General features: G+C 40.4%; 1 protein-coding gene across 1 annotated transcript in view; it reads right to left on the bottom strand.

Moving 5' to 3' along the window:
• FMRP (fragile X mental retardation protein) overlaps positions 1 to 16,647 on the bottom strand; it is a gene marked incomplete at its 5' end in the record, with an annotated part of 101,751 nt that overhangs the window by 20,067 nt on the left and 65,037 nt on the right. Inside the window, 2 exon segments of the mRNA NM_001204634.1 lie at positions 4,608 to 4,693; positions 12,134 to 12,249. Of these exon segments, the coding sequence (NP_001191563.1) occupies positions 4,608 to 4,693; positions 12,134 to 12,249 (202 nt within the window).

The following is a 16,647-nucleotide window of genomic DNA, read 5'->3' as shown; positions in this document are numbered from 1 at the left end:
TTGTCCATGAAAATCTCTGTTGGTATTGGTATTTTGTATGAATACAGTGTGTTCTTGTCATTTTGAAATATTTGGTATTGCCTTGTCTGTTTTGAGCGCAATTTTTCTGGACGGAAATTGACTGGAAAGCCATTGATGTCTATTTTTTCTATGTCGCGTCGTCATTTCTTCGTGAAACATGATAAATGTATCTTTTGTTAAAAACCTTGTAACTTTTTTATCCTTTTTTCAATATGCATGAAATTTGGACATACATTGCAAAATTGGAAGTGCTTTTACTCCATAATAAACTTTTTGGGGTATCTTATAAAACTTTTTTTTTTTCTTTCTTGGTGACTGTTACATGTTGGGAAATTTTATCTTTTTTTCCCCGGTCCCTCCCTCTAATAACAGAGCACTACATAGACAACAGTGGTCATATCATGATGAAAGTACCTTCATTTGATAGGAAATTCAATTTCCTTTCCAATGGTATGTAATTTGACACACTTTCTGTGGTATTTTATATTCTATGGTAAATCAAACTAACCATGAGTGCTGTGAAGGCGAAAATGGTCAAAATACCAAGAACTGCTGAGAGTTAAAGAGCTTTCTGAGGGTTGAAAATGGCATTCACCTCTCCTTTGCCACAATTCAATTTGTCATCACACATTTGACAGTACCAGACTGCCACATTAGGAAATCTAAAAATCAGGATCTCAGGGGAAAGAAATCGGGATTTGGTGAAAAAAATCGGGGAAAAATCGGGATCAACATCAAGGTCACTGCCAAGCTGACAAAAAATGTTTCCAGGGATTTCCATAAATATATCCATGTATATTATACATGTATATGAACTATGTGTTTGTAAGCATGTGCGCGCACTTTATCATTATTCTTTAAATTCCTTAAGAATCCCCTCAAGCACTCTACCCAGTCCAAGTGTTAAACACCCCCCCCCCCTCCAATAAGCCCCGAAAGACACTACAACCAGTGTGCGTGAGCTTAAGTTGACCCTGTTAACGGACGGACCCCGACACATACGGAACTTACAGGCCGAAGTCATGTCATGTGACGCCAACGCGTTATTGAAACTTTAACTTTCTCAAATCTGCCCTAGAATCCTCATAACGGTACAGATCAATTCTCAAGACCAAGACAAGTTTGAGAAAGTTTTGCTCTGATACAGATTTTCTTAAGAACTATATTCACAATTCAGTTTTCAAGACAAATGCACAGATTTTTTTCCTGCCTCAACACAAACCCGAAGATATACACTAAGAAAGAATGAACAAATGAAGGAGGAAGATTGCCTATTGTGAAGAGCCAGATTTTAGCTGGTCTGCACATGAAAATCTATTGCCGATCGCATTGCAGAGATACAATGGTTGAGTATGCAAAATGCACAATCTAGCAGTATCTAATACAACTTATGGCTGAGTTACTGTAAATGTCCGAGACGTATATGGGCTGATCCTTCGCTATGGAATGCCGATAAGCTAACCCTATATCTTCTCTTTTTATTTAACGCGTGGAGTTGATGTGCACGGCTGTTCCACTCAGGATCGCTTAGTTGCCGGCCGACCTGACCTCCGAGACGAGGTCACGCTACCTGCGGGCGCTCGGCCTCGCGGTCAGCGGCTCCCCCCCATGTTATGTTTTGTACACATAAAACAACACCAGTTCTTATGAAAGCCGAGAAAGTCAATGAAACAACAACCAAATGATCACATGAAGACGAAGGTGTCGTTTACGACAGTATAATTTTTATCACGGAGAAGTAAAAGAAAGTGTTGTTAAAAAGAGGGGGAATGTGGCGTTCGCAATTGATTGGTTATTACAAACAAACATGTTGTTTTTTTTAATAATTAAAAATACACGGATCGACAGATTGTTACAGTCTTGATTTTCAGCTCACAGTCAGACTTTGAACTTTCAAACACACTTACGTTTATGAGGTAGGACCAAAATGTCTTGTTGCTATTGTTGATTAATGCACACAGTCTTGTCAATGAGTGGGAAAGCACTTTTACTTCTACCAGCAACCGACTGCCTGACTTTGTTAATTATATTTGTTCTTCGTTTTCTTGTCGGTGAGCTTGCTAAGTCAGATGATATTCTGTGTGTGACTATCCTTTGAAACACTAATGGCTGTCCTTTTGTTTTGAACCTCAACTGTCCTTTCGTCAGAGATGTGTTAAGCTTTCGTCTGATCAGATGTGTAGGTCTAGCAACTTTTTCTTCTAACGGCGTGAGTAGCTCTGTGTCCGATTTCAAAAGTGTTGACTCTAATGTCGTTTCATGTTTGACTAATGGGGAGCTGGTACTGTCTGTGAACTGTTTCGTCTTCGTTTTAGGTGTGGATGTCAAAATATGAGTATCTGGTGAAATTTAAAATGAGTCTTCGTCTGTATGTGTAAATGTGCTGTCAATGGATTGAGTGGTAAAGGGCTGAGCACCATCGCCTGTACTTACAGAGGAAACATCTGGGGCGGGGGTATCCGTTATGCTCGCAGACTCCACTCCCATACGAGCGGGGGACGGACAAGGCAACTTGTGTCCTTCCGTAAGCAAAGGAATGCGTTCTTGAATGCACCCTTTGCTAAGTTTAACACAGCGAGCAGACACAGAGCACTGGTTAATGTTTATGCTTGCGTCGTAAGCGGACCAAACATAGGCACTGTCTTCTACACATTTCTGTGCGGACTTCAAAGCCGCATTTGTAATTTGCTTCCGCAGTGCGTATATTCGCGAGCCACATTTCCTGCACTGAGTGTTGGAATGCTTGTCGCTGTGTCGTTGTCAATGTTCAGTCTATAATATTGCAATAAGACTTAAAGTTTTTCCACAAAAATCGACGCTGCTTAGAAACTTTAGTTTTTAAACTTCTTCCACCAGAAGTACGACACTACTTGTTTAAATTCTCAAAGTGGATGTTATAAAAGTGTTCCATCTGTGATGTTAAAAGTCTCTATAATTATAAACACACAAGAAAGTCAGACGGCAAGTTCTCGCTTCACAGCGTTTTTCTTTGCACCGAGCGTTGCACTAGACTAGTCACATAAAGTGCGCTAGTTCATGGAAATTTAGCTCCTACCCTGAGATTTTTCACCACAATGGAGAGAATAGATTTATAATAAGAAATATGAAGGTTAAACCAAAATTGTCGGTTCGAATTATTAAAATTCTCTTTTAAATCCAAAAACTTCAATAACACAGAGCTGTACAATAGTGGTAGTATATAGGTATCCCAACGGAGTATAAAACGAGATAGAAACTGGTTTCAAACTACGGGTTATAGAGGAGATGCTGAGCTTTTATTTGGTATACAACATTCCTAGGTTTACGGGATGGAGAAAGGGAGTACTATGCTGTAAATTCCAGATAATTTCTGGAAATTGTACCCTTTCCGCGCGGAGCGGTCAGATCTAGGGATAGGCCGGTGAAAGTGGCGTAACACGTCGAGATTTATTACCTTCCGCGAGGGGTCACAGGTGTCAGAAGGGTCAGACGGGCTTCAACTAAGTGCGCCGCTCGGAGAGTGAAACTGAACAGCCGTGTGTGATGATGCGGCCGAATGTACGGATTTCCGCAAAAACAGGAAAGATTGGAAGCACTGCAGAAGAGGTAACTACCGGAAAAATCGGTAGATTTAGGCAACCCTGAGAAAGATTATCTATCGTGAGTAGACAGATTTTAGCCGATATGCACGCGAAAAACTATTGTCGACCGAACGGCACAGATAGACAATGGTAGAGTGTACGAAATGCGTAGTCTGGCAGTAATAGTAATACAATATATTGCCGAGAGTTGCCGTAAATATCAAGTTATAGGGGTAAGTGCTGATATATCGATCTCTCTCTCTCTGAGTTGATAGGATGATGCGGCAAGTATTGAACTTACGGAATGTATGGATTTCCGCAAAAACAAGTCAGATAGGAAGCACTGCAGAACTTTTTTTTTTTCCTTTTTCTTCTTTCGGCACCCATCGCAAATCCGGCAGTAAAACATGCCCAAAATCGGTAACTACTGGGAAAAATCGGTAGATTTAGGCAGCCCTGCAAAAACTAATCCAGACCAAACTCTTACAGAGTTTATTTCAACATTCCCATGCTAATCAGTATGATTTTGTCAGTTGATTTTTCTATTTTGAAACAAATGCAGTCAATCACAAGGAAAAAGTAAGGAATTTACAGACAAAAACGAAATTATAATTGTTGTTACTTGGAACATAAAACAAAGATTTTACACTACTAACCTTCTGTCACATGCCACTATAACAGGAATTAGCCAAACCTGTTCCTCTGCTCTATGTTGTGATTCCTTCCGCAGCTTTGGGGCCCCGATGCGTTGGATTGGAATCTCACACTTCACGCACAACTGAACTGAGGCTCTAACTAACCTTTCTCACAACCTATACTATCAGCAGGCCTCCTCTGCCTTGATACAACTCTCTCCTCTCAAAGTCCCACCAGTAGTTACTCAGACTTTTATCAACTTGCAAACAATACTACTGAACACAGACTCACACTTTACTCACTCTCACACTTCCAGCCAAACAATACAATAGGCTAGGCCTAACCCCCTGCCACAACCAAAAACAACCAAATACACCACAATAATCTTACCGTGCCTGTCCATACCAAAACGGCGACCCCTGCCAGCACCACGACCTCCTCTTCCTCCCCGGCCTCTTCGATCTTCATAAGAATCTCTTCAGGGGTAAAAAAAAGAGATAAAAACCAAATGAAATATGGTCATATCCTGTATTGTTTCCAAACATAACACGAAAGATGAAGAAAGTTTTCGTTTTAGTAAGAGTGTTACGGCACTTGCAACACAATAAGGTCATATAAGTGCCGAAGATTAGAGATATTACAAGAGAATAACAAACACAAAATAGAAAGAGGGGAGATAAGGACGATATATGTTTGATAAGAAGGAAGAGCAAAACACACCAGAGCACCTGCCAATCACCCACAAGAAAAGAAATGCATCGAAGCAACCTGTACAGCAGGAACTCAATGACAATTAATAGTCTGAATGGCAGTTTTAAAGAAATTGGTGTCCTGTGTAAGGATCATTAATGAGTATTAACCTAATTTATCAAAGAAATGTGTTTCCGTTCGCTTTAGCAAGAGTTTTACAGCACTTGCAATACAATTAGGTCGTATAAGAGCTGAAGATTAGAGGTGTTACAAGAGAGTAACAAACATAAAAAAGAAGCAGGAGAGATAAAAACGATACATGAAGATGTTTGATAGGAAAGAAGGAGTAAACCACATCAGAGCACCTGCCAACCACTCACAGTGTTTCCTATTGTCCTCTTTTTGCACCACCTCACTGCCTGACAACAACATATAATGCTCTATTTCTTTTTTAATGTTGCTTTTCTATGACTAGCTACAACACATCAAAGAGATCTCGTCAAGGACACCACTCAATTCCTGAGTGGGGAGAAATCCTAGTTGAGTATCTCTGTCTTTCTGCTGGGATACAGTAACCATCTCTGCCCGGGTCAGCCCCGAGAGGGAGGCAGGCTCTATATTATCTAAATTGTGCTGATGGGGTCATAAAAACAACTACATCTTTAATTCCCTTGTTGCCCTATGATGTACATGCTATGTCAGGAAAATACGTAACTTTTAGCTTTGTTGCTGTACCATGAACGCCACAGAAGTTGGCAAATTTGCCTCTCCTAGTTGTCTATAAATTACAAGTGCGTCATTCTAATGACTAAGTAGTGGAAGAAAAATAAGGGTACACCCTAAAATATTGAAAAAAAAACAAAAAACTTATATTTATCAGCTTTCGAAATCGTGTAGAAAATCGTTTTAAAAAGCGTTAAAAGTTGTCAAAAAGGGAAATTATATTGCAGCCAAATCAGTTTATCATACTTGCTTGACGCGAGAATGTTTACATACTTTGTACGGATTTCCGCGAAAATAAGGTACTCGTCATTGGTATCTGTGGTTTTATGTAAAAAGTATGGGAAGCCAATATGCATTTTCTCTCACACCCTCAGTGGATATTTGTTTACTGTGTAATTTCCCTCTAAAGAATTGCCCCTCGTGCAATTAATTGACACGTCACCGATCTTACATAAGCACAAAATCTTTTTGCAAAACAGAAAGACTAGTAAGTCCAGGAAGCTTAATGGGGCTGAAACGCAAACTTCGATTAAATCTCCAAGAGTTCCAATTTAGCACCCGCTGAATGTTTTATGGTCTGAAAAGAAAACTTTGCAGTCAAACAAAGTCATAGGGAACTAAATCGCTATTTGCGTGCAAACCGAGACCCAAAGTCAGAACACAATAATGAAAGGACGAATGGACAACGACTATTCTCTGTTGTTTTTATTCAGTTGCAACTTCAAAATTTTTAAGCGGCCACCATGTTCTGTTATATAATTAGTAGTAGCATCTTTTTAAAAAAGTAAGGACATCATTGAGAGACCTCAAGATGCTTTAAAGATAGATGCCGTTCAGTATGTTGTATCCTGTCTGAAGGCAAATGAATATGAGCTGATCAATATTCGGGATCTGATCACCATTTCAGAAGACCATCTGCACGAGGTGAATGGCACAATTTATGAGGGGGAGTCAAAAAGTAATGCAAGTTGTTCGCTCTTTTGCACAATTTTGCATCAAATTTAATTTAAATTCAGCTCACGTGCTCACTTTTTAACTTAAATTGTTTAGATTTAAGTTTCTTTAACTTTGGCCTGAATGATGTTACATCAAAATGGCTACCTTCTCGAAGGTCTGTCAGAGGTAAAGAGCAGTGATTGAATTTCTTGAGAATCCACCGATAACATCCAAAATAGACTTCAAAATGTTTACAAGGACTACACTCTAGATTTTGGCACTGTATATAGGCGGATTTGACGTTCAAGCAATGAACTGGAAGAAGAGGAAGAAGAGGAAGAAGAAGAAGAAGTGACCATACGCTCGTCAGACAGGCATCGCTCCAGGGGTCAGCCAGGAAAATCATGGCAATTGTTTTTTGGGACGTTCAGAGTGTGCTTCTCACATATTTTTTTTTTACCACAGGGAGCAACTGTTAATTCTGAACCCTACATCGAAACATTGAAACGACTGAAAGCGAGAATTTGAACATGGAAAGAGTGTTTTTTCACCATGACAATGCCTGCCAGCATTCGAGTACCAGAAAAAGGGAGACAATCACCCTAAACCGGGAAAACACAGCCACACCCAACTTATTCTCCTGAATTGGTTCCTTTAGACTTCCACCTTTTCGGTCTTAGAAAAGAACCAACGAGAGGTCAACACTATGGAAACGATGGAGAAATCAAGACTGTTGTACCCCTACGACCAACCTGCTCAGTTTTACGCAGCTGGCATATGTGGACTTAGTAAAATGTGGACACTGGCTATTGAACGAAATGGAGACTATGTTTAGAATTAAAAATCTGATCCTCAGATGCTCCACTTCAATTTGAGGTATGATAGTTCCAAGTGTGTTCTTTTTTCTTTAAGTTATAAAAGAACTTGCATTACTTTTTGCAGGGCTGAGAATAGCATACCACAAAAAAGGCTGAAAACTAAGGGGTCCGAGGGCATGCCCCATTCCTAGTTTTTAAAAAAAACTAGGCATAAAATAGCTAAATCTAGTCACTTTGGAAGGGTGTGAGGACTTATTTGTTACCCTAAATTTAGAGAAAAATAAAAATAACTACCTAAATACTGTCAAAAAGAAAATAAACCATTAAAAACATTGTACATACATTATTCTTGAGATGAAAAAAAAATTTTTCACAGGGTTCACATGTCTTTGAAAGGCCATTTTCAGTGTTTTAATAATTTCGGGGAGCAAAATTTTATTTTCAATGATTTTGTTATTTGAATAAGCATGTCAATACTTTCAAGAATATGTGATGAAATAAATACATGAAAACATACCTTCTTTGTAAAAGAAAAACAACAACACGCAAGTCCTTAAGACAAAAAGAGGGAAGAAGGCGTCTTAATTCTCTTCTTACTAAATGAATGCTTGACGTGCCTTGTTCTCAAAAGAAATCCTCATTGAGTCACTTGTCTTTCTCTCAAGAAGGTTTGTCCTGGCTCGTCCGTAAAAAAGCAAACTGGCAGAAACACACTATCATCTTTTAAGTTGATGCATTTCAGTTTCCCTTTGTTTCACACTTCAGGTTTCATGAAGTGATATATGCGTGGGGGCTCTCATGGCCTAGAAGTTAAGGTGTTGGCCTCTCACTCAAAAGGTCGCGGGTTCGAATCCGGGTAGCGACAGAAAAATTTTCTTCTCTAAATTTGTCTCCTTTCGCCTCATTTCCTGCTCTCTGGCGGTGTTCTGTCTGCTTTCGTCTCCACTTTCTGCCCTCACCTCCTTTGCCCCTTCCTCTGGGCTCCTGATTCTTTCTGCAGCCTTTCTGCTGCTGCTCCTTCACTTCTTCTTACTGCAGTTTTTCAGCCACACCCCTGATCTTCTGGTAGGAAATATCTACACCAAGCCTTCTCGGTCAAGGGCGAAAAATCTCGGAGGGCCCGTGTGCAAGTTGCGCACGTTAAAGATCCCTTGGTGGTCTAAAATCGATAAGAGTAGGCTTCGGCCGCCACCCGGGCAAAAATTCAAAATTTCCTACCAACTGAAAATATTAGGTGTGTCCCGCGCGCTCATCAGCTGCGAGCGCCGTAAAACACTCTACTATAAAAAAATATATATATATGCGTGGGCCAAAGTCACCACAGTTCTCCACGTAACTACCAGTACTCGATTGTCGCAACTGATTGCGATTCTATCAGTAATGAAGAAGAAGAAAAAGTACTCGGTTGAATGGTATCGGCTGACGCGGATGCGCATGCACCTCGGTTTCGTCCAGCGAGCAAGGAGCGGACTTCCGCCTTTAGGCGGACAATTCTCGGCCCTCTTTTCGACTCACCCTTGTATATTATGGACACAATACCTGAAAAAGAAACAACTGATGGGGTGCAAGGGAAAGCATAACATAATAGCAGAGGTTGAAGGGGAGCAGGTGTTGTTACATTTAAGTAATCGGCTTCTTCAATGACACGAATACGAACATTTTATGAAAGACCAGGCAGAAGCAAATTGTCAACGCAGCTCGTCAATTAAAACAGTAAATCTACATTTGAAAAAGAAGTCTATCCATCAGTAAATCTAATTGGATATATTTATAGAGAAAAACACGCACTAACTTGGTGGCCTCTTGGAGCTGTTTCTTGAAACTGTCAATATGCACAACAATTCACATCTGAAAATAGTTGCCAGCCGACCGAAATCTATGATTGCTCCCTTATCAAAGTAGAAATTTGTGTATTTTTCCATCGCCACTTCCCCTCAAGGCTTCTTGTGCATTCACTGAACGCACTGGGACTCTGTTCCCCATACACAGAGGTTCAAAGATTTAAATTGAATGCTGCTGTTCTTCACCGGAAAATGTTCATGACTATAGCACACAACTGTATTCAGTTTGAGGCATTCAACTTTGACCACAACATAAGGACCCCAGATGGAGAAAGGACTTTTCATGGCATGGGGATCACATCAGGGCTCACTGTTCCAGGTGGTTCAACACAGGGCAGCCTCTGGCTTGGGGTTGCCACTGAAAATGGAACTACATTTTCTCTCATCTCAATTTTGTACTCTTTCTTTAGCTTTCCAAGGCCAGTGAATAATTCTGGAAATTCTTTCTTGAAATCAGATTCAAGTTTCAAAACATTAATTCTCTTAAAATGGTCCAGTTCTTCTATTGCAGGTTTCCAAAGTAGTGGTTGTGGAAGATTTTCCAACACATAGATCTTCTGTTTGACACAATTTCCAGCGTCCATTTCAATTTGTCCTCGGAATTCTCCAACAATCCTGACTTGTTCACCTGATGGTCCGTACAGCAGACCTGCCACTCTATGAAATCTAAAAATCAGGATTTTAGAGTTTAAAAAATCAGGATCTAGTGAAAAAAAATCGGGATCAACGGCAAATCAGTCATAAAGGGCACTGGGGAAAAGGGGGCAGGGGTGGTCCCGTTCTTTATGAGGCGAGTATGCAAGACAAAGCTTTTTGAAAACTGAAAGACAGCATTATTATATGTACTCGAATCGGAGTTGGATAGACTGGGGGAGCACAGGTTGCACTAAACCTGAAACTCTCGCAGTCTTGAAAATAGCTGACACATAACTCCAATCATCCAGGAAAAAAGTCTGCGTTTTCATACAGTAACAACGTTTGACTTCCATCGCATACATACACTCAAGGTACACCCCCACCCCACCCCCACTGGGTTTTAGAGTACTGGGTTGGTTTTCTAAGTTTATTTACTTGTGGTTCAGTAGATATTGCATGAAGCTGTGTTTTAGCTTTTTCCTGTGCTCTGCAAATGTCCAAAGCTTCACCCAGGGAGAGCTTCTTCAGTTCTAGAAGCTTTTCTCTGATGTTGTCATTTTGTATTCCAATGACAAGCCCATCTTTTATCATTTGATCTTCGACGAAATTGTAGAGTTTTGCCAGTTGGCGCAACTCTGTGATATATGAACCAACAGTTTCGTGCTGTTTCTTGTTCCTCTTGTGGAATTTGTATGATTCGAAGGTCTCTTTGACTTCGCCAATGTAATACTCATCGAAAGATTTGATTATCTGATCTAGATCTTCTCTCTCCTCCTCTGAGAGCCTCATTCCATCGAGCGCGTAGAGCGCCTCGTCTACCATGCAGGTCATAATGACTGCAACTCTAAACTCCATTGGCTCTTCTCTTAGTCTTGGAGCAATTTGATAATTATTCCACTGCCTCTTGAATTCCAACCAGTTCTGGTGAATTTCTGTTGCATTGGAGAAGTCCAATTTTGTAGGGGGTGGCAAATTTGCTGTGAATCGTTTTTATTTTGCCATAGTCAGTGTAGACTCGACTCTAGATCTAAAATCTAGACTTTTTAAAAAAAGTTATATTAGAGGTTTAACGGCACTCGCAACTGCATAAGGTCATATGAGCGCCATCTAGACTCTAGGTTCTATTCGTCTATACGGACGACTCAGCATTCAAAGGCACAACCAAAGCTGGATATGGAATACTAATACAGTACCCAGATGGAAGTTCCAATGAGATCTCAGCAGCATGTGAAGAGAAATGCAGCGACTACGATGCAGACATGATGGCAATTGAAACAGCACTGTACCATCTCCGTACAGTTTTTGACACTCATCCTGGTAAAGCACAGAGCATTGTGATTTTCACTGACTCACTATCAGAATTACAAGCCATAGAAAATGACCATCATCTAAATCAAGATTTGACCCATATACTGTTTGGATCCCATCATCTGATAACATTCTGGGGCATCAACCTAGTAATGCAGTGGGTCCCCGGACACTCAGACATACCTGGAAATGACAGAGCAGACACACTTGCCAAACAGGGATCTAGACAGGTACAACCCAACATTCCAACTTCATACAACACTGCAAAACAAATCATCAAAAGCAACAACAAACAAGATTGGATGAACAGATGGGCAGGCAGAGCAGTTTTCAAACATATGACCACAACAAAAAGGAATGACAATATCAACCACATACAGAGAAAGAATCAGACCACAATCTTCCGCCTACGAACAGAACATATACAGCTCAACTTCCACCTGAACAGAATAAACCCGGAACTTCCCCCAATATGCCCCTTGTGTGACTAGGTCATATTCCAGTCACACTCAACATATTCATATATATTTTCTCTCTATATATAAATATATACATAGTGTGTGTGTGTGTGTGTGTGTGTGTGTGTGTGTGTGTGTGTGTGTGTGTGTGTGTGTGTGTGTGTGTGTGTGTGTGTGTGTGTGTGTGTGTGTGTGTATTACACATATAAATAAAAGAGTGCGGTCTCTGGATATTTTAGTAATGCACGAGTTCTGACATTGTCAATTTCATTTGTCATTTTCACACAAATGATTGTAATAATATTATAATATGGTGCGACTCCAAAATCGGGAAATCATGACTGTTATCGGGATGTCGGGAGCAGCACATTTGATTCAGGAAATTCCCGACAAAATCGGGAAGGTTGGCAGAAAAGAACAGGCTTGGACAGGTGGTGGTTAAGGCAGGTTTGACAGTATTCTGTCCGACAACAATGACTTGTTGCCAGAGCCTAGGGATCACTTACTGGTATCCCCATCTTCGTTCACGAGGCGGAGGGAAGTAGGAACCGGGCTGGGGTCCTGATAATGACTTGAGCTGCTGATCAATTTCCAGTTTGGCTTGCCGCAACTGCTCCACTTCCTAGTCCAGACAAACAGAGAGATTTGCTTTAGTAAAAAACACACAGACAATAACAACTGACACTCTGTGCCTGGAAACAGCTAGAAAGATGAGCAGAAACAACAGAGGGAAACAACGCATGGCACACGAAAACAACAAAAAACCTGCTCCATATCTCAATGTTTTTCATTACACATGACAAACTGATTATATTTATGTTCCTTCAAAGCCCATGATGCCTGAAGTTATTAGAGTTTCTATGAGCCATGGCATCTCTTTTTTAACTCTTTTCCTACGTGGCCTCGCTGGATCGAGAGGGGCTCGTTCTCTATTCCATTCCAGCAGTAAAAAGGCATGAAATTCTCGGCCGATCCATGTTTTCGAAATAATAGCTGTTAGCGGATATGAAAGAAAATATAGCACTGGCAGACGATTTTTAGTCATTACAGCGTTTTTTTCTGTCCCCTTCGAAATGTAAAAATGAAAAGAAAAGTGCTCCCCTGACTTCAGTATATGTCTCATATTTCCACTTCTGTAACAATTCTGTCATAGGTAAACAGACATAACCTTCAGTATTTCTTTGCATTACTTGAGGCAACCTACCTGGGGAGTTTGAATGATGTCATTGTTGTACTTTTTTAGTTATGACCTTTCAAAGCTGGAAAATTGATTTCATACGACACCTTCGATATTGCATAATCAGTTTTAGAAACCCCCAACTGATATAATAGGAATAAATCTTCAATATTGTACCACCATCTGACAGATTATTTTTTGAAGGGCCATATGATATGGTTTGTGTTTTAGTTGGATGTTTTGACATTTTCCTTAGGTGGGGTAGGGGCGTAAAAAAAGGTCAGGGAAAAGCCCTAAGCCAGTGATGGATTTTGGCCTGGGAGCATTCAGCAGCCTGTTTGAAGAGTTTGCCAACAACCTTAACACCTATTTTTCTCAACAAGATTTTGTCTTGATTGATTTCTTCCCCTACATATCTTTCTTGCTGGCAATGTTTAACTCATTCGCTACGCCAAACCGTGGCAGCGGTCGGCTAAAGTGACTTCGCTACGGAAAGCTGCCCCCGACGGCTTGAGACCTATAATTCTAGCTTAGATTTTATTCCAATCCACATATCCATGTTAAAATAAAGGTTGTAATATAACATTGACTTTTCCACACAAAATTGAAAGTTTTGATTCAGTTTCGAGACACGATTTTGAAGTTTAGGCGGCTTTGTTTTATCGCAATGCCCTATCTTAGTACTTTTACACACAAAATGTACAACTGGGAATAATGAATAGAAATGGACCTTGACAGTACAGTTACCCAGCACATATATAGATCCTAATTCTCCTCCACTTTCATGTTAGAATGTTGATGTCACAACCTCGGAACACAACTTCAAATTATTTAGTAGTTTAGCATAAATTTCTTTCATTGCCGCCATTATCACACTCCCCTAGAATCATCGCTCTGACAATTTCTCAAGGTCTAGACACATTTGCAAAAAAATGTTTTTCTGACACTGATTTTCTTTCTAAAATCACTTGTCAATTTACTTGATCAATGACCAGATTTTTCAAGAGCGGCTATAACCCAAAGATAAACAGAAAGAATGAGTGAATGAAAGAAAGGAAGAAATTAATACAAAAAGCTCGCTTATGGCTAGCCAGATTTTGACCAATCTGCAAGTAAAAACGTATTGCCGGCTACTGGCCACAATGAATGCATATCGAGAAAATGGTCGATCACAGGAAACGCGCAATCTGGCACGTTTCAATAACAGTAACATATTGCCAAGAGAATTACCATAAATATCCTGAACTTATACAAGACACGAAGGCAAGTACGGATCCTTTGCTACAGAATTTCTGTTGCCCTACGCTATCGCTCTTTTTTACAGATGGAGTCGAAAATTATGGAACAGCAAGTACGGTACTGTCAGAAAGTACACATTTCCGTAAAAATAAGGAAGATTGGAATCAAGGAGGCAGCTTCCACCCTACCTGTCAGGGCCAACTCATGCAGGATGGGATATAATGTTCCAGAAGAAAGACCTACATACGTCATCAAAAATTTTCCCGACATGGAAATTGAACTCAAGTCTTTTGCAGGAAATTTTACAGCAAAGCACCTAACCGCTACGCCACAGCCCCCGGTTAGCCATAGGGTAGAAGGTGCATATTCTGACACCCCTCGTGGGGTGCACTCCAAAAACAACGAACGGTGCGGAAATACTACAACTTATGCGCGCGGGTCTATTTTTAACCGGCAGCCGAACTATCTTTTTTTAACGATGTGCGTCATTTCTAAATATAGGCTAATAGTTTTCCCATAAACCCACAAGAAGTGACACCGCTCTTTCGCGCGTCCAATTTCGAACGTTTTCAAGCTCCGTGTTTCTAAAGCAGCAATATCACAAGGTGAGTAAACAAGTCCTATTTCTTGTGTAAAAGGCTGTATGTGATAAATGAATGTACTAAATGAATATTAGATTATTGAAATTGCTGTTTTCAACAAAATTTGATAGATTTTATTGCTTTAAACTGGTTAAATATCATGGGTGAAACTGACAAGAGATGGTTTAGCCTGAAAATTTTGTTGTTAGAGAACGGATAGCCTGAAAAGTTCATGGTAAAGTCACGTGGCCTGAGGGATGGAGTACGCTTCTCAATTTTCCAGGGGCATGTTACAAAACAGTGATAGCACGTGCTCTATTTAAATATAATACACACAAACAAGTACGTAGCTAACATTATATAGTATATATCCAGTCAACAAAATTTCAGTGTGGAACAGGAGTCTTGTGTGACTTATGTATTTCAGTCTGTTCTTACTTGTTAGATATTTCCTTAATTTATATTTTCCCCTCATCATTTTATATATAATATATAAACTACATTATACAAATGAATCCTGCTTTGAGCCTGTGAAAGGGCCTAGAACCAGAACATCGACTGTCAAGAACCAGTCTTGGTATCATGATTCATGTCATAAACGTGAAAGACAAAAATTATTGCTCAAACCCAAAGTAGAGTAAAAACTTGAATGGCTCAGGTAGACCTATTCAGAGCGAGAATTGTAAGGACGGAGAGAGGTCAAGATGCAGTGACACTGAAAATTTGCCAGTCTTGAACAGAAAGCTACTATCACCCATCCAATGAAACGCAAACACTTTAGTTCATCAATAACAAGGCTTACAAGGTATGACGGATCCTGATTCCACACACGGCCGGCACCAAAGCGCGCTTTGTAGAGAGCTCAAATAAAATATTTTAAACTAAAATGTGCTTCCAAATTTGTTGTCCTCTGGAGTTGCCTTCCGCACCCTCCCCACCCAGGGTATCTTTAAACTTTGAATGAACTTTGGCGACCCCAACTACCGTCGATGCTCACGGTCACAGGATTCCCTATCATGCGACGAGAACGTGCGCAGGTTCAATGACCGGTCACCATGAGGAGCCCAACAAGCTGACAATCGGACAACGCTTTTCTTCCTTTTTTCACAAGTGACGGCACATATACAAAATTTGATTTTATTTTCATGGCGACACAGTGTTTATAGTACTGGCAGACCTGTTTGTCACAAATGTTGCACTACCAGTCTATCACCGGCCAAGCTGGGTGATAACGAAAGCGAAAGTAATCTTGATATTCCCGATCGAGCCACGGTGTCACATGCTTCCGCATGCACCATAGCGGCCAGTTCGCTTAACACGTACTGTCGGACCGGGAAAAGCCGAACGAATCACAATCGCGACCGGCAAAAATTAACTTACGGACCATATTGGAATTTGTTTTCAAATATTCCAGAACTTTTTATATTTTCCCGAGTCTTCTCGACTTCTTCCGCGATTAATTTACAGATTTCCTCAAATTCCAGGGTCCCAGCGATTATTATCAAATTCCTGTCACACCGCCGGCTATGGAAGACTTACCGGGCCGATGTAGCCGGAGGGTGGCCTACGGATGAGTTCAAGTAGCCGGAAATTCCGGCAGGAGCCGGAAAACTTTCACCACTGTTAAATATGTGCTCAAAAAGAGTCCAATTTCCCCACATCAAAAAATGCCACTCTCAGAATTATGACACCCCTTCTGTCAATAATTCAACACCCCATGCTGCTATTTCGACACCCCTGGTGGTAATGTCGACACCCCCTGTGGGTTATTTCGACACTATGTCAGTAGACTCATGTTCAATACAATATATTATGTAAATGACTATGTATCCATTTATGTATTTTGTGAATTGCAGTGTGAATATTATTTTATGCTCATTTCGTGACGATGTGTAAGCGTAGTAGTAGTATAAGGTTTAACGGCGCTCGCAACTGCTAAGGTCATATGAGCGCGCGAAACACAAGTTGTTCACCTCTGCGAAAGTTCACTTCACGACTGGTAACTAATTTACTTTAAAATGCT

This window comes from Aplysia californica, unplaced genomic scaffold (genome assembly GCF_000002075.1).
Source record: "Aplysia californica isolate F4 #8 unplaced genomic scaffold, AplCal3.0 scaffold00221, whole genome shotgun sequence".
Classification (NCBI taxonomy): domain Eukaryota; kingdom Metazoa; phylum Mollusca; class Gastropoda; order Aplysiida; family Aplysiidae; genus Aplysia; species Aplysia californica.
The sequence above is the reverse complement of the archived record's forward strand: the minus strand, read 5'-3'. Positions and strand labels throughout refer to the sequence as shown.